General features: G+C 32.6%; 1 protein-coding gene across 2 annotated transcripts in view; it reads right to left on the bottom strand.

Annotated features, from left to right (window-relative positions):
* kcnb2a (potassium voltage-gated channel subfamily B member 2a) overlaps positions 1 to 16,806 on the bottom strand; it is a 32,754-nt gene extending 15,948 nt beyond the window's left edge. Inside the window, exons 1-2 of one of the 2 annotated variants that reach the window (XM_678581.11) lie at positions 16,210 to 16,806; positions 13,433 to 14,099 (exon numbers count right to left, since the gene is read on the bottom strand). In XM_678581.11, coding sequence (XP_683673.2) covers positions 13,433 to 14,008 — 576 coding nt within the window. In that variant the 5' untranslated portion in view covers positions 14,009 to 14,099; positions 16,210 to 16,806. Of the gene's footprint in view, positions 1 to 13,432; positions 14,100 to 16,204 lie in introns of both variants that reach the window. The other variant, XM_005163446.6, reaches the window with a different exon arrangement.
* Between the last annotated feature and the right edge of the window lie 3,570 nt (positions 16,807 to 20,376).

Here is a 20,376-nt window from a genome sequence, read left to right as displayed (position 1 = left end):
TACTACTCATTTGAAAAGAGTTTTAAGCTCAGTGTGGGAGGTAATTAGTTAATTAAAGACCATGATACTTTAACTTACATGGAGAAATTTCACAGTACTAATATTCAGTTGAAGTCAGAATTAATAGTCAGGAAATTTTCACAGTATGTCTGATAATATTTTTTCTTCTGGAGAAAGTCTTATTTGTTTTATGTCTACCAGAATAAAAGCAGTTTTTAATTAAAAAAAAAAAAACATTTAAATGACAAAATTATTAGCCCCTTTAAGCAAATTTTTTTTTATAGTCTACAGAACAAACCATCATTATACAATAACTTGCCTAATTACCTTATCCTGCCTAGTCGACCTATTTAACCTAGTTAAGCCTGTAAATGTCACTTTAAGCTTCATAGAAGTGTCTTAAAAAATATCTAGTCAAATATTATTTACTGTCATCATGGCAAAGATAAAAAAATCAGTTATTAGAAATGAGTTATTAAAACTATTATGTTTAGAAATGTGTTGAAAGAATTTTCTCTCTTTTAAACAGAAAACAGGGAAAAAATAAACAAGGGGGAGAATAATTCAGGTGAGCTAATAATTCAACTGTAGATTCGTTTTTTTTTTTTAACTCAAATGGTTTGTAGCAATCGGTTTAGACAAACGGTTTGAGTTGTACTAACTTTTTTGTTTTTACAGTGTGTATATTCACTAATGTAGAAATATTACCACATCGTAATTTTATACGATGTGATACAGCGGTATGATTTATTCAAGTGGTCTCTTAATTTCTACAACCAATTTAAAGTTTCTGGATTTAAGCTTAACTGTTTTGTGTTTGAATAAAAATCATTTTTGTTTTATTTTGCTACTAATAAAAATGACACTGATTACATTTCTTCCAAACTTAGAACATTTTATTTTAATATCTATATTAATAAATGTGTAATTAAACATAAAAATGCAGAACGTCCATTAATTTAATAGACAAGAGCTTTAAAAATCATTATTAAGTAGAATAACCCTGATTTTCTTTTCTTTTTTTCTTTTGAGTTTCCAAAAGAAAATACATAACTTGTATAACTTAAATAATCTCTCACACAAAAAGAGACTTGCAGATCTTACATATGCTTTATATTTTGTTCCCCTTAACAACAACAATAACTATAAACAGTATAACATGGGGAGCTACAAATACTTTAGAAGTCTATACTTTTTTCCTTTAAAGAAGTAAAGATATACAGTTAAAGCCGGAATTATTAGCCCCCCTTTGCATTTTTTTTCTTTTTTAAATATTTCCCATATCATGTTTCACAGAGCAAGGAACCTTTCACAGTATGTCTGATAATATTTTTTGTTCTGGAGAAAGTCTTGTTTATTTTATTTCAGCTAGAATAAAAGTCATTTTAAATTTTTTGAAAAATATTTAAGGTCAAATTTGTTAGCCCATTTAAGCTATATATGTTTTCAATAATCAGAACAAACCATCATTATACAATAACTTGCCTAAATACCCTAACCAGCCTAGTTAACCTAATTAACCTAGTTAAGCCTTTAAATGTCACTTTAGGCTATATAGAACTGTCTTGAAAAATATCCAGTCAAATATTATTTACTGTCATCATGGCAAAGATAAAATAAATCAGTTATTAGAAATGAGTTATTTTTAATATATGTTTCTATTATGTTTAGAAATGTGTTGAAAAAATCTTCTCTCTGTTAAACATAAATAGGGGGAAAAAACAGGTGGGCTAATAATTCAGGGGGTGAAATATACATAAATCCATTGGTGAAATATACTTAATACATTTACTCCAAATTAGAAAAAAAGTGTTCAGTCTGTGTTCTTAATGAAAAAGAAATTTTTTTCCATGACATATATAGTGTGCATGGTATCAATCCTTTGTTCAATTGTACACTGTAAAACCCAAAAAGTTAAGGTAACTCAAACCATTTGAGGAAACCGATTGCAAAAAACCATTTAAGTTCAAAAACAAATCCTAACAAGTACTTTCAACTTAATCCATTTGAGTGAACGAAGCAATTTGAGCACAGTAAGGCCCAATCACTGAAGAGAACTCAAACCAACTGAGTACTGTAAAACCCAATAAGTTAAGACAACTCAAACTGTTTGAGGAAAACGATTGCTACCAAACCATTTAAGTTAAAAAACTAATCTATATGAGTGAACTTACTGTAAACTTACTCCATTTAAGTTGAAGTAATGAGGTATTTAATTAACTAATTACCTTCAACACTGAATTCAAAACTATTTTTAAATGAGTAGAATTAACTTTCAGTCAATTTAAGTTAATGACACTTATTTCATTCGATAAAGTTGACTCTTGGCTTTTACAGTGTAGGTGAGTGTAATTTTAACTATGTTTTTGTAATTACTTTTTTTACTAGCTGCCAGAAGAATAAATAAGTTCCTTGTCTATATTAATTCATTCTTTTAAATGTATATTATCTAGTTATAACGATTCACAAGTGAAAGCAACCTCTATTTTAAAAATGGCATCTAAATGTAGTTTAATCTCTTTCCAGTATGGGGTTCATTTCTGACAATCCCCAAAATTATGATAGTGATTAGCTACTTTTCCTCACTCATTCTCCAGCAGCTAGAGCTTTCCTCTGTGTATTTTCAGAATAACCTTGATTTTTAACAAAAAAATATAATTTAAAACTTTTTATATCACATACATATTGTAAGCCATTATATGCCAGTTTGTTAGGTGTCAACCAATTAATGTTTCAATGTATCAATGTTTGCACATTTATCTATTTAACGTTTGTTTTGTTTTATTTTGTTTATTTGAATCTTAAATTCAGTGTCATCTTTAGATCTTTTTCTAATTTTGCTTCACAGCTGAACCTCAGAATGTACATTACATGCATCAGTGTTCATAAACAACATTCTCAATACTGATCCAAAAAATGTTTGATCTTAAAACTTTCAGCTTTGTCCAGCAAATAAAAAAAGAATCATTTTGGCAGCTATGCTTAAACAGCTCACAACTGAGACTGACAGGCTGATTCGTCCTCCCCTTGTGCACCTCTGACTTTGGCATTGCATGTCGCCAAATACCACAAAGAGAGCTTTGTTTCACCCCAGCAGATAATCGTCACCCTTTAAAAGTTTTCCAAATGCTTATCTGTGTGCAGCACAAACCTACTTAAAAAACGAAATCAGTGGCTCACAGAGACATGCTGTTCAAAATGATCTCCAATAAACATCCATCTATATCTGACTTTAAGAACAAACATCAAGAAAGATCAATCAGATTTCCTGACTGGACAGCAATTGTTCACTATTAACTTGAATTTTGATCAAATATGGACAACCCTAAATACTGTTTTACATTTTGCTTTTTAACCCAGCATTCGGATTTGTCCACAGTTTGTCCAACAACCTATAGCGTTATTTCAGAGTGTAGGTCAAGCTACATCCTTAATTGACTTAATTGACTAATTCAGATCAGGTCTATAACATGTAGGCGTCCGCTAAGTGGGATTTTATGCATTGGAAAGGCATGAAAGATGTGACTGTAGCTCTTCTGTTTGATCATTACTCAGGTTAAAGATAAATCCTTTTAGGTTTTCAGGCTTAACTACATAATTGTGTGTCATTGTGGGGGATGGAGGAGAGGCTAAAGGACTCGTTCCTCTGTGGGACGCCCACACCAGGTCTATGAACAGCAGCGTGCTCCCTCCGGGTCACCGGCTCAGCCCTTCCTTTTCAAAGCTCCACATTACGTAACGTGAGAATTACTTCCAATTCAGAGATGCCTATTCTCATCGGAGGAGATATCAACTTTGAAATTCATAGTTTTAACCTACGGCTGAACCCTTAACGTGGGTATGATGATTGAAGCGGAAAGAATTTTGCTCTTTTTTTTCTCATCAAAATGTATCAAGGATGATAAATATGCAGCAGAAAAACCTTGTGTAATAGTTTATTTTGAAATAAAAATCAGGTGTAATTGTATTCAGTGTGTTTAAAATCAATTAAATTGAATGTATATTTAGTTAAATATTCACACTAAACATTAATCTGTATCTTAACCAGTGTTATTTTCATTCCTTCCTTTTTTCGGCTTAGTCCCTTTATTAATCAGGGGTTGCCACAGTGCAATAAACCATCAACTTATCTAGCATATGTTTTACTCAGCATATAACTCTATCAGTGTAAAAAATTATTAATTGGATTCACCACATCTTTTTAAAGGGTAAATGGTTGTAAACAATTTATACTGGCTGAATGAAAACAAACAAATTCAACTTAAATTGTTTGTTTAAATTAATCTTATATAAATTGTTTGCAACGATTTGGAATAAACCATTTTTAATCTATTTTTAATTGAATTTACTTTTACATTAATTTAGCTTTTTTCATATATTACTTTATTATACATTTTTGGCTTTTATATTTTATGTTTACATTATTTTTTTATTTTAAAGTTTTACTATTTTTGTTCTGTGATTATGTCTGTCTTTTATTATTTGTTATTATATGTATTATTTGTATTATATGTAATTTTGGTTTATTTTAGTAATCTTATGTTTTTAATTAAACATATTTAGCTGTCAAATAGCTGCAATAAATACAGTTTTTATATTATTTATTGATTTGAAACGTTGGAACACGCTGATTTTTATAGCATTTTATAGAAAGACTGAAAATACATTATCAGGGTTTCTGCAGGTTTCATCAAGTGACTTTTTAAGACCTTTTAAGACCATTATGAAATGAAATTTTAGACATATACAGGGCTAAACACTAATGATTATTTCCAATGTTCTGGTTGGGCCAATAGATTTTTTTCGCTTGTCACAAAAAAAAAAAAAAAACTATTTTAATGTAATTATTTTAAGTGGCAAACTTCATACGTCAAAACAAGAACATTCTAGTTGTATACACTATTTTCAACATAATATATATATATATATATATATATATATATATATATATATATATATATATATATATTTTTTTTTTTTTTTTTTTTTTTTTTTAATGACACATTTAACATCATTAATAGTATATTTATTGTGGAGGCAATTACAGAAATAATCAAAATATATATTTGTTGGCTTTTGATCCAAATTGATTGAGTATAACTTCTATTCAACCTAATGCATTTCTGTTATTATCATGAGGAACTGTGTAACTGTTTATAGTTTTCTTTCCCTGATTTTATAAAGACGGACACCTTGATTATATACACATTCAGCAAAATGCATAAAATACATTTGATCTTAATGCTAAAAATAAAAATTAAATCTTTATATCAGAAGTATGTTTATTTATTTAACTGCATTTTGTTGCAAATGTTGGATCATGCATAATAAATGATTTAAAATGACTTTTATTGCAATAAATAAAAAACTAGCAATTTAATAACTTAGCAATTTAAATAAATGCCAAATAGCTTTAAGAATCATGCTTGCTATAGAGAGACATCTTATCACATGGTGATAATCTGTAAAGAGGTGTTCACTGCAGATTGTTTTGATGAGATCACTGCTCCTCTGAAATGTCTGTGCTGTGAATAATTTATGTGTATTTACAGTAATTGATCATGACATGATACTCTATGCTGTTGGCTCTTGTGGACAGAGCAGAAGTTCTCTTTGCACGGATGGGAAAGGGAGAGAAAGAGAAAATGAAGGAAAAGCTCTTGGTCTGTGGAGCTTGTGTTACTAAACAGAGAGCCCTGGTTTCTGGGTGAAGGAGACACCCGGTGAATCCCCTCTCAGCCACCGCTTCAGCAGACATTGAGAGGTGAACAGAGTCAACGTGAGGATGAGAACAAGTTACATCCAGTGCTCTTTTTAGAGTCTCTTATACTATTAACGACAGTGAGAGTGCATTCATCGTTTTAAAACTGTTCACTGCAGTGTTATTCTCAATGTACTTTCAGATGAAGGCTGGTAAATTGATCTCCTCTTATGATGATTATGGACTGAGGGAAACAATATGAATTGTGTGGTGTGAGGAGCAGCGTTATCATAGTTAACTTAAACCAAATGGAAAAAAGATTATATCAGGAAAAATAAAAAATAGATTTCAAGCTTGATTGTATAAGGTGAAGGCAAAATTAGTGAGAAAGTGTGTTTAATGGAGCAAGAAAATTTTCATAGTATTTCCAGCCTGATCTTAGGAGGAAATGTAAATATTTTACGTTTTGTCAGTTTAGTGGCTAATTCATACGAGTTCAGTCATATGAAAATGTACAGTTTTAAAAAGGAGGCGTGGCACCCAACCCCGCCCCTAAACCCCACCATCATTGGGGGATGGACAAATCATACTAATCTGTATGAATGAAATTATGAATAATGAAATTAGCCACTAAAATAAAAGGTTATGAATTGCTGTGAGATAGCGTTGATATTTCCTCTTGAGAAGGTTTTATCTCTCTTACTTACAAAAAAATAATAATAATAAATTTTAAGAAGGTAAAAGGGGCTGCGCAGTCGCACAGGCACTGTCACCTCACAACAAGAAGGTTGCTGATTCGAGCCTCACCTGTGTGAGTTAGCATTTCTGTGTGGAGTTTGCATGTTCTCCCTGTGTTCGCTGGGGTTCATTCCGCTGTGGCGACCCCAGATTAACAAAAGGACTAAGTCGAAAAGAAAATGAATGAATGAATGAATGAAAGGTAAAACATTATTAGACCCCTTAAGAATATTTTCCCCAAGTTCCCTGCTGAACAAACCACTGATGTCCAATGACTTGCATAATTAACCTAATTAACCTAGTTAAGCCTTTAAACTGTGCTTTAAGCTCAATATTAGTATTTTGTAAAATTTGAAAAAAAATTATATGTTCATGCATCATGCCAAAGACTAAAGAAATTAGTAATAAAGAATTAGTTAATTAAACAGTTTGATTAAAAATGTGTTGAAGAAAATATTTTCTCCGTTAAGCAGCACTTGGGAAATTGAAATTTAATAATAACTACTAATATTTTTGCTTTCAACAGTGTATGTATATTTAGCAGTTTCTTTAAATATATCTATGATGTTGTGTTTTTTTGTAAAATATGCATTTTGACATATGACTGAAATATATTTGCAATTAACCTATAAATAAGATTCTGCATGATCTGACATTTCAAAACATATTTTAAAGAACAAAATAATAAATGAATAAACTTAAAATATAAGTTTTAATAATTGTTTTAAGCCTTTATTAACTCTATGTGTGTAAAAGTGTCCCTTTGAGAGAAACTGTGCTTTACATGATGATTCAGTCAGTCTCTCTCTCTCTCTCTCAACCCCATGCAAATTAATAAAACATCTCCTCATTCTTTCAATAGCAAATATCTTGTTAAAGATCCTGAGCATGAACAAGGAAAGCCTTTACTGAATGCAGATTTCATGACAACTGAAATGGACTTGAAATGAAGACACTACAAATAATAAAAAAAAAGATCTCCAGAGGAACACATTACCTCTACACATCCACTGTTATTCTGTATTTTACATGTCTGTGCGTTGCTCACAAAAGACTAGATGTTCTTTTCATGCAACACAAATGCAGGTGATGTGACACACAAGCTGTTTAAAGTGGCTCTGCCTGAACATGTGATGGAAAAAGCTGAAGTCCTCTGACCTTCTGAGAGGACAAACACCACATTGAAACCCTCAGAAAAGGCAGAGAATCAATTACAAGGAAAACCCCAAAAACAATTCACCCGGCACATCAAACCATGCACACCCCACACTATTTTTGGTCTTTATGTACAAAACGAAGAGGGTGATTTAACATTTCTACTTCTTCTACATTCACAGTATAGCCCTACAAATTCTGAAAGAGTGGATGAAGCAATGTGGAAAATTCGACGTCCACTGGAGCTCCTAATAACTTCCGCAGGATGGAAAATGCCTTTGCTAATTGATTAACTGCTCTGGCGAAACACGTGAGCACATTACACACACTGTACCATAAGCCAGACAAGCCAGGGCCCTCGGCAGGCTATTTGTAGGAGCAGACTAGGTAAATCACCAAAGGAGATTAAGTGTCCATTGCCTCACAGAGAGCAGTGAACTGACTGAGAAACTCAGCATTGCTCCCTCAACCAACCAGCAACCGGCCAGTGGAAAATTTGTGATTCTTTGTAGAGTTTAAGGAACATAATCTCAAGAAGTATCGGTAAAAATATATATTTTGCATGTATCCCAACACATTTGCATTTGCCACTATTTCAAATATATTTTAGACAGGGTTGACAGGGTCATTTTACTATAATAAATGAGAAACTTACACATTTCTTTTAATTTTGATTAGAATTGGTAACTTTTTATTTATATAAGTTTATATTTTTAAATGTCTATGTGATTCTAATGAAATGATATTAAATTCAACATACATGATTTTTTTCCTATTTATTGTTTAATAAATTTCAATAAAAACATAAATGTTTTGTTTTGGATTTTTTAAATATAATTTGAGAATTTATAATAAACCTACAGAAGAAAATCAGCTACTGTTATATTTTCTGTACCACATATACAGTGCTACATATTCAATAATAAAACATATACTTTTGTGTTCATAATCAGTTGGTTTCATGCCAGTGCACTCAAACTGATCATGTATCAATATGCTGCTTCAATATGCTAACCGATATGCATTGGGAAAATACCTCCTCAGTAACGCAGTCATTTCCTGTTCAGTATCCAATAACCAAACCACTGAACCCACAGAAGTGCAGGTGGAGGTCAAGGTTAGGAGCAATTTGCCATTAATGCACATCACACACAATTAATTATGACTGGAGCTCATACAATGTAAAGAGTCTAAAAATCAAAATTCAAGTAAGAAATTCTGAGTTGCAATTTTATCCAGACAGTAGTGAGGAAATGCTTTGCAATTAAATCTATACATTCATATATATGCGCACATTTTTGCCCTCTGTCTAAAAGTCTTTGTATAATGAATCTATGTTTGTCAACTTTTCCTTTCAGTATTTATTTATTTATTTATTTATTTATTTATTTATTTATTTATTTATTTATTTATTTTTGGAAAATAATATTTTGTAACAATAAAACAAAAAATTTGCATTTTAATCTGGCATAAAACTGTATTTCTGAAATAATAGTTTGATTTAGTAGAACAAAATGAATAAATTATTAATTAAATATATAAATAAATAAATAACTTGACACAATAAATAATGTGTTAATAAAATAATGATTAAAAATGTCTGTTGCAATCCTTTCAGTTTTTTTTTTTGCCCCAGCTCCATCCAGTGAACACAGTGGTGGTGATATGATAAAGTGAAGTTAGCTGAAGGTGATTTGGGTCAATACTGCGCTGCTCAGGGCCTGACACATTATAGGCGATAGGTGTAGGCTGAATGCTGTGTGTTTGTGCTGACTCACTCAAACCATTGACTGGCAACAAATCATAGTGGCAGTGACTCAACCTTCATCTTCCTCTCAGAGAGCAGAATGTGCCGCTTCAGTCCAAAACATAACGCTGAAGTAAATCTGTCAGGTGCTGTGAATCATGTTCACTGTCCTCTCTGCACAGGTAACAGTTGTTGACAAATATACCCAGGCAAACATGTGGATGAAGTTTAATTTCACACTTAGGATTTACTGAGGCGGCAAGTGGGAATGTTTATGAGGATTACCATCTGTCATTTCAGTCCTCTCTGTCCCCTAAATTCCCTTTATTTCTTTACACTGTTTTTAGAGCTATAATATAATATAATATAATATAATATAATATAATATAATATAATATAATATAATATAATATAATATAATATAATATAATATAATATAATATAATATAGGGCGAAGCAGTGGCGCAGTAGGTAGTGCTGTTGCCTCACAGCAAGAAGGTTGCTGGGTCGCGACAATTCAGTTGGCAATTCTGTGTGGGGTTGGCATGTTCTCCCTGCGTTCGTGTGGGTTTCCTCAGGGTGCTCTGGTTTCCCCCAAAGACATGCGGTACAGGTGAATTGGGTAGGCTTAATTATCCATAGTGTATGAGTGTGTGTGAATGTTCAATAAAGGGGCTAATAAAGGGACTAAGCCGGCAAGAAAATTAATAATATAATATAATATAATATAATATAATATAATATAATATAATATAATATAATATAATATAATAAATATAATATAATATAATATAATATAATATAATATAATATAAAATAATATAATACAATATAAAATGATATATTATAATATAATATAATATACAATAATATAATATAATATAATATAATATAATATAATATAATATAATATAATATAATATAAAATAATATAATACAATATAAAATGATATATTATAATATAATATAATATACAATAATATAATATAATATAATATAATATAATACAATACAATATAATATAAAATAATATAATATAATATAATATAAAATAATATAATATAATATAATATAATATAATATAATATAATATAATATAACATAATATAAAATATTATAATACAATATAAAATGATATATTATAATATATTATAATATAATATAATATAATATACAATAATATAATACAATATAATATAAAATAATATAAAATAATATAATATAATACAATATAATATAATATAATATAATATAATATAATATAATATAATATAATATAATATAATATAATATAATATAATATAATATAATATAATATAATATAATGCAATAATAATCTCCAGCCAATCAGAATCAAGAATACTATTATTATGATGCAGAATGCATTTTTATAGCTTTACTACTAGTTTTATTCAGTGCATTCACATCTTTCATATCTTTAAAGTTTTTTTTTATTTACCCCTTGGAAATTCTCTTCAGCCAAGAGCCAAAGGAAAAAAAAAACATTAAAGTATTTCACTAATGGCTCTTCTGACTGCTTTGCCTGCCTGTATTCTGGGAAGCAGGCGATGTGTGTATTGGGACCGGGCAGTGAGTGGAGAGACAAAGCTCCTGAGCAGCTGTGCATTTCAATTTGCTCAACAACTTTCTGTCAAGACAATCAACTAATGTTCAAAACATTATAATTAATCAAACCTTATATTTTATGCACCATCTTTTCCTTCTACACCAAAAATGGTTAGAGAGTTACTATCATCTTGCTGATCGTAATAATTCTTAATTAAGTAAGATGATCATCATCCATCCTGCATGCCGCATCTTACCACTCTGGCAAAATAAAGAGCAACACTAAACAACTCAGATGGAAAATGCAGCCAAAATAGTTTCACACTGATACGCGGGGCCATAAATCTTCTCTCTAGCAAGCTATAGACCACAAACAATATGGCTCTTCTCTTTGAAGCATAAAAGCCTGGGCTAATACGTCAATCACGACAGCTGGGGAAATGTATACAGGATGTGTGTATTTATACATTTTTTTTCCACCACATTACTGTTGGCATCAGTCTCTGAAACTTGCGTTCAAACTTCATCCTTGAATTTACCCCAGTCATTGTAAGGCTAATTAATAATTCAGTTTGTATGGAATATTTGGACAATCGTTCCTTCAGTATTGATCTCTTAGTTGCTCAGAAGAAGCATCCTAAGTGCAAATGTCCATCAGTTAAAGGCATTTCACACGGCGCTTAAGACCAGGTAAATAAATGTTTCACACCTGCAATTTGAAAGTGATGTTAGTACACTTTCATATTGGTTGTGATGAAGCCCTGCTCCAGTACAGGGTTAGCATCAGCATTTGTGGTTGGATTTCCCAAATTCCAGACCTATGTTTGTTCAGTGTGAAATGGTACGTTTGCTTGTGGCTGCAGGAGACTTGGCAACAGAGGGCCAATCAGAAATTGAGCAGCAAGGCTCATATCACCAGGCGCACGTAACCGAAAACCTGCGTTGTGTAAACAGCAGTTGGTGAGAAACATTCACATACTTTGCTCCTTTTCATCCTTTTGCACTTTTGTCTTTGCTTTCTTGCATTTGTGTGCCTTATGAAAATGATTAAAGACTACATAATGTCAATTTTTTAAATAACTGGCAAGACTGAAAAAGCTGTGTTAATACGATACCTGCTGTTCTTTTAATCAGTGTCACCACAAATATGCAAATAAGGATGTTAGCCCAAGGTTTATAATTATAAAATGTGAAACATATTTAAACACTGCAAAAAACCTTTCCTTACATAGAATTTTTGTCTTGTTTCCAGTCCAAATGCAGTGCTTAGCATAATTGAGTACACCCCATTTTGAAAATGAATATTTTCATCCATTTCTCAGTCAATATAGGCTATGTACTTTGGTGCATTTAAACAAAACAGATTTATTAAACAGATAAAAATGATTTCTTTCAATTTTTTGCTTCTCTTAATTGTCCCTCTTTTTTTATTTGTATTTAAAATTTTTCTATAACATATCAGTTTGGGTGAGATATCAGTTTTTGGACTTATATCTAGTTTTTGAAGTTATTTTGTTAGATAAGCTCTAGATTTCGTCACCTTAGAATTATAAGGTTCTATCTGACATTTTTGTCAAAATTAAGTTATTGACATCCTTATTAATATTAATCATTCAGAATGCAGATGGAACATTATAATTCCAAGGTGACGATTTGGCTTCAGTACTGACTAATTCAATGTATATGCACAAATATAACATTGTGGAGCTTCCTTTTAACAATATGAATTTAAAAGATAGATTTGTGAAGGGTGTACGTATATGTTGAGTACTGTATATAAAAATTCTTAAGCACAGACAAGAAAAATTATTGTATATTTTTTCACAAATAATAATTTGTATATAACTGCATTTCTCTTTAAAACAAGTGAAATAATCTGCTAATGGGTAAGTACAATAATCCTGAAACAAGATCAATTTAAAATATTTTATTTAAAAAAAGTAAACATTTTAAACAAATAAAAGAATAAATTAAAATAATAAAAATAATCATCATTTTGACATTTCTGAAACAAGACAATATGTTTTACTTGTCAAGAAAAAATTTTGATTTAAGATTTTTTTGATATTTGGACTAAAAACAAGATAAAAATTTTAAGTAATCAAAGCATTTTTTTTCAGTGAAGGGACAGTTGCCGCAAAATGGAACAATTTGTCATCATTTACTCCATTTACCCCTTTACTTGATTCCAAATCTGTTTGACTTTCTTTGTTTTGTTGAAGAACGATATAAGAACAGCATTTAGAAGAACGATAGAAACCTATAACTATTGACTTCAAAATTTGTTTTTCCTTCTATGGAAGTCAGCGGTTTGGTAGTAGTTTGGTAGGACAATTTTGGGGTGAACTATTGCTTTAATAAATACCCAGAATTCATAGTTAATCCATAGTATGGCCAGTGTGAAACATGATTACAGATAACCCATGTTCCATTTATCTAAGGTTTTGAATGAGTCAGTGTTTACAAGTATGAAAAATCTTGTGATGGTTTGTATGGTGCTTTGCGTGGCCATGTACTCATCTTACCTTGGCAGCCACTGAAGAGCTCGGTTTCTCCAGCAAATCCCAGAGCTTCTGCCTTTTGTCTGGACAGCAGCCTGTGTCCACCTGATCTCCTTCCTTTTCCCTGAGCGTTTCGGCTTCTCTTCTCAGCTCTTCATTCATCTGCTCTTTCTTCTGATGGTAGCGGGCCTGGCAACAGGACTCCAGATAGATCTCATCGATGCCCCAATAGTCAAGCTCCTGGCCAAAGGACAGAGCACACATCTCTTCCATCATGTGCAGCTTTCCAGTCCGGTAAAAATTTAAAATGGAGGAAAAGGCACCCGGGTGCCTGTCAAAGAAATATTCATTGTCGTTCAGACTGTAGTCGTCACAGATCTCCATTAAGGTTTCATGGGTGTTGCAGTCTCTGAGTTTGCCCAGACGGGTTCGCGGCAGTCTGTCCAGGGTTCTCCATAGCACCTCATGGACCAGGCCGCCCACGTTGATCCGGACTCTTCTGGATCTGGCTTTGGTCCGGATGATGTCGATGGGTTCTGGCGGGAGAGACCCCTGTGGCCTGGAGACCCTCTGAGCTCCAAAGTTTGCCCTCTCAGCCATGATTGATGCTGCTCAAGTGTTATGCTAATTAAAATGTCAATTAGGAGTATGGCGAGGAATCCAGATTAAACGAGGCCCTCCATGGTTGCACCTAAAAATATAAATCATTTTAGAAAGTCTCCTAATATATTCTGATAACATTTTAATCTATACATTGGTAAAATGCTAGGTTGTTTAAACTTAAACTTAGGTAAAATATGAACAAACTCAACCATTGGGTTTAAATTTTTATTGAAAAAAATATTACCTAGTGGTTGAGTTTGTCCGAATTTTTTCCCAGAGTCTTAAAAATGCAGTGTTGCAATTAGAGGAACCATTTTTGGTTCCCTAAAGAACAAAAGTTTAGTCAAAAGTTCTTTAAATACCATTTAAAAAATATCTGATTGAACTAACGAGTCTTTTCATGGAACCATTATATTCCTATATGAACTTTTATTTGAGTGCTTTGAAACAACTCCATTTAGAGTGTCTGAGAATGGAATAAAAAAAGTGGAAAAATAAAGTCACTAATGCTAAAAAAATATCATTTTGATTCAATGCACTCAGAACTCCAATACTATAATGACTCTATTTCAAGATCTAAAAAAATCATGAACCAACAAACTTGCAAAGTTAAAACCAGTCTCCAAAGTACAGAGTTGAAAAGATAAATGTCAGCAAATACAGGCCCTGCTCTTTCTGCATTTCCACATGATTTTGCCATATTTTTAAAACGTTAAAATACAATTTATAAAGAAAGTGACCTAAACACAGAACTGCTAAACAAGTTTACAACTTCTGAATAAAAGCTTGACATTATTTGTGGGACCAAGTGGGAAAAATTATGGTGGTAGGCTATGCGGTAAGAATGTTTGGAGACTAAAATAAACAAACAAATAAACAATACATTTTTGAAAATGTTTTATCCACTGAGTCAAGGTTCGTGAAGTAGAACCAACATACATGAGGCCATTTTGTTGTCATGTGACAAGAAAACGTGCCTGTCAAGGTCATTAATTATTGCTATTTATATATGAATAGTACATTTCCACATGTATATGTATAGGTACGTTTATATGCATGTTTTGTTTATATTTATAAAATTTTAAGATTTTTCAAATACATTTAAATCTTTATAACATTAGGCTTACAATTTCACACCAATAAAATCTAAAACAATAAGCTATATAATCATTAATATGCCACTAAACATTATCATTATTTCCAGAGTCACTAAAGATGCTTTTAATGCATAAACGTGTTAAATATATGCAACAAAAACTGACAACTACTCAAACACTTGTTTTTCATTTCTATTATTCCAAACAGGGCGTTAAATTCAACTTGATGACAATTGCAATGTTCTTCTGTAGCATTTGGATGTCAATCAGGCTATACTTTTGGCTCTGAGGACAGACGGTAATGCGATTGAGTATTTAAGAATGTCTTGATGATAAATCCCGGTAGGACTATTTAGCGGGCTTCTACTTCCTGCTCTTAAAAGACTTCGTAACAACCGGCTATTTAAAACTCCCAACCAGAGGGGAAATTATATAGGCCAACATTTCATAATGCTGCAACACTGCGATGCATCAAAACTATAATGTTAGTTTGCATCGCGTTAACACCCTGCCACATAATATATCCGCAGCTTAATGCCTTATCCCCCCCACAAGGTTAAGATGCTGTGCCCTGATATTTCCAACTCGCTCTGTAAACTCTTATTACTGAGGGGGAAATCAATCCAACTGTCAAAACAGAAACAACAATACTGACGCGAGATGTTTATACAGTCAGTGGCCAAGAAAAGATGTAAAGTAATAAATTAGACACCATTGACACCACTTAGTACTTAAAATATGTGTTTAGATAGAAGCAAGCTGTTCGGACTATAGTATCATCACAAGACTAATCCTTAATCAGGAAAGTAGAGGCTGTACTTTCCAGTGCACCTGCTTCAGGACAGCTCAAAAGCTATATGCTACTTCTGCGATGGGTTTAGCTGTAAAACACTCTAGGCTTGAGACTTTGATATGAAAAGTTTCTCACAAAAGCAACTGCATCAATATGTTAAGCATTTCTTTTGCAATTCCACCAAGAAACCCTTACATGTTGGAAGTAAAGAGAGCAGCAGAAATGTCCTGGCATGGAGTTCACAGATATTGCCGGATAAAACTACCCAAAAGGCTACTTTAAACCGAATAAAAACATCCATACCTTACCTTCCCGCCGTTCACCTCGTCTTCCTTTACCTCTGCAAGCAAAACGAAGCCGGTCAGCCCGTAGTTTTCCCGTCCATCAGCTCAGGGAAGAGAGGCGTCAGTGGAACCCCTGCTAGAAGGGCAGCCGGTTCTCTTCATTCTGTGGAGACCAAACCTCACAAACAACTCGTGCCGAATTGGCAGAAAGATGAAGTTGGGATGAAACCGAAACTGCTGCTTATTCTCGCCACGAAGCCATGATAAAGTGTTTATAAAAGCGGAAAGCGTCGCGTGTGGAGCCTGTCACTCGCAGCGCACAGAGTGAGGCAGGAGAGCTGGCCGCGCGCGCTGCATCACCGCCAGGAGGTGAAGCCTAATTGGATTGAGCGGTACATCACTAAGGATAGCAGCAGCGTCCCGTACAGGAGCCGCTGTCACTGATCTCTAGCTCTATGTCATAGCAAGTTCAAATGAGGTGGGGACATGACACAATGGAACATGATGATCTACATTTGGGGAAAGCCTTAAATTAGTGGACACATAGGAACTTGCCGTATTTGCGTGATATTTAAGATAATCATGAGCAGGGATCACTTACTTGAAACGATTAAAAGATTTAGATTGTCAGGGACATTGTGTTGTCATTGTCTTGGATATGACATAGACTGCATTCTTTGTACTGCATTGATAAATAAAGATCATGGCTAGTGTTGACTTCAATCAAGGGACAGACAGACAAACAGATGGATGGATGGATGGATGGATGGATGGATGGATAGATAGATAGATAGATAGATAGATAGATAGAAAGATAGATAGATAGATAGATAGATAGATAGATAGATAGATAGATAGATAGATAGATAGATAGATAGATAGATAGATAGATAGATAGATAGATAGATAGATAGATAGATACTGCATGTCAGACTTTATATCAGGGCTGTTGCCATAATTTTAGAAAGAATTTTTATTGGTTTGTATTGATTTCTGTGCTGTTCTAAACTCTTTTTGAGTTTAATCCAGTATATATATATATATATATATATATATATATATATATATATATATATATATATATATATATATATATATATATATATATATATATATATATATATGAACACATTTTAGGCTAACATTCAACAATTTTAGCTTCTAACTTGAATAACATTTCTGTGAAAATATGATTTAAACACAGTTTAATCAACAATCAGTGTGTGAATTATACATTGACGATCTGGGGGGTCCATTTTTTCGGTAGTAGTTTGGTAATACATGCTTCAGTGAATAAAATTTATGAACGTATTTAAATGACATCTAATTTAATAATAAAATGTTTACATTTTTAGTGTTTTGATGGATATTAGTGACTATTTTAGAGGTTATTGTGGGTCAAACTTTACAAACTAAGTGTCTATTTTTTCTTTTTTTAGCCAATAAATTCTGCATTGATTGGTGCAATTATATATTCACAATGGTATGAACTGTTATAAGGGGGTTTAAATGTATATTTATATTGTACATTTTTAATTATTAATATTTAAGGTATAGATCAGAGAAAGCTATTTCTCACATACATCTTGTTTTGATGTCCTTCAGAGGGCAAAAAGCATTACATGGGGTCAATCCCCCCAAATCTCGCTGTATTTTGCACCCTGTCAACAATGGCTGCTTGAGATTATTAGTTGAGCCAGATGACTCAAACACATTTGAAACAAAACAAACTCTGACAAAAGTTATAAAATACATACCCAGTTGAAATATTCAGGAAAAGGAGATTTAGTAGTGAAATTAGTACATTTAATTTATCTTTAATTAGACTTCCTCCATTTTTTTTCTTTCTAAAAGTTTTTATTTTATATGTAGCATTAATTTTTCAGAAATTGGGCAGCACAGTGGCTCACTGGTTAGCACGTTCACCTCACAGCAGAACGGTCACTGGTTCAAGTCCCAGCTGGGCCAGTTTGCATTTCTGTGTGGATTTTGAATGTTCTCGTGTTCGTGTGTGATTTTTCCAGGTGCTCTGGTTTCCCCTACAATCCAAAGAAATGTGCAATAGATGAAATGAATAAACTAAATTGTCCGTAGTGTATGAGTGTGTGTGAATGTGTGTGTATGGGTGTTTCTCAATAATGGGTTGCAGCTGGAAGGGCATCTGGTGCATAAAACATATGCTGGAATAGTTGGCGGTTCATTCCGCTGTGGTGACCTTTGAAATAAAAACTAAGCCGTAGGAAAATGTAAAAAATTAATGAATGAATTTTATAATATAAAATGCGTAATTTGTAATAATTGTTTTAATTCACATAGAAATAAATATTGTATAATTTAAGGATAAAAATTGGCAGATTTTAAAAATTAAATATGCAGCAAAATATTCAACATACAGGCCTGTAGCAAGCCTATTAAAAGGGGTGGTTCTTTTTTTTTTTTTTTAAAGAGGACCTTTTAGTAGCTATTTAATGTTCAAATACTGCATTTTAGTGATATTTCAAGCATTAATTTGTCCCTTTATTAATCTGGGGTCGCCAAACTTTTTATTTACAAAAATGTATTTTTTATTCACAAATGTGCATCTAAACTGTAAGTTATTATAGTTTTATATAATGTAACGAGATTAGAATTTTAGAAATATGAAAAATACTTATTTTTAAATGCTAATTTATTATTATCCATCATACAAAAACAACAACAAAAAAATTGGGAATCTGTTTTAAATTAAACACTGTAGCCTATAGGCAAATAAAAAACTGGCCAGCTCAATTTCCTCAGTCAGAATTTGTCAGAATTTAAATAATAAAAAAAATTGTCAAAATTAAAATAATAAAAGTCTTCTTCTATTGGCTATTTTCACAATTTATGATGTCATACTGTCAAAAATTGAACAAATGAGCTTAAATTGGAGACAAATTCTGGACTTTGTCAGAAGGGGTTGGGTCTTTCGAACCACCCAAACCTCCCCTGGATACAGGCCTGATATATAGGTCTGTCTGTCTATCTGTCTTTCTATCAATCCATCCATCCATCCATCCATCCATCCATCCATCCATCCATGTGACCTACCTATGTCTAACTACTGACATAAGGAACATTAAAACTTTCCTTTAGATATTGCGTGATGCTAAACATTATACTGCACCTCTCTAATAATAAGACAGCACGTGCAAAGTGCTGTATTTCAAACGGCCACTGGATGGGGACAAGATACTTTATCATGCTCTCATCTCTGCCACTCTCCTTCACTACATTATACTGAACTCTTCCTGTCAACACTCTTTTTAACGGCTTTAACTGAGTGGGACAATTGTTCCTGTGGGATCCTCGCCTGTGTCCATGGCAAAAGAGAAACCTGCTCTTTCTCACCCGCTCCTTTGCAACCCTCTAATCCTGAACATATTAAAACACCTAGTGGTGGTCAATTTGTTAGAAATACAAATCAGAAAACCAAACACTGACAACTAAACAAATGTCAACTGCAGTTTTCCTCATTCATTCATCCATTCATGTTCTTGTCGGCTTAGTCCCTTTATTAATCTGGGGTCTCCACAGCAGAATGAACCGCCAACTAATCCAGCATATATTTTATGCTATGGGTTGCGGATGCCCTTCCAGCTGCAACCCATCACTGGGAAACATCCATACACACTCATTCACACACATACACTACGGACAATTTAGCCTACCCAATTCACGTATATTGTCTTTGGACTGTGGGGGAAACCGAAGCACCCGGAGGAAACCCACGCGAACATGGGGAGAACATGCAAACTCCATGCAGAAACACCAAGTGACCCAGCTGAGGCTTGAACCAGCGACCTTCTTGCTGTGAGGCGAAAGTGCTACCCACTGTGTGCCCATGCAGCGTCTAAAATAATTCTAAATGTTAATAAAAATTTTACAAATCATTTTTTTCTTTCATTATTGTCTTTGTAGTAGCATCATATATACATTAGTTGAACATTCTAATTTCAGCTAATTTAACATTTAATAATAAATGATTTAAACAGTTTATTGAACATGATCTATCATGAACTAAAAATAAAAAGTTAAATTTTTATTAACTCTACCTTGATCTTTAATTAAACTGAAACATTTGCATTAACAAATAGCGTACTGAAAGAAATGTATAGCACATTGTTAGTGGTGCTAAATGTAAAGTTTCACCAAAGTCCCTGAATATATGTT

The sequence above is a fragment of the Danio rerio genome, chromosome 2 (assembly GCF_049306965.1).
Source record: "Danio rerio strain Tuebingen ecotype United States chromosome 2, GRCz12tu, whole genome shotgun sequence".
In the NCBI taxonomy this organism is placed as follows: domain Eukaryota; kingdom Metazoa; phylum Chordata; class Actinopteri; order Cypriniformes; family Danionidae; genus Danio; species Danio rerio.
This window is presented reverse-complemented; position numbering and strand designations above follow the sequence as displayed.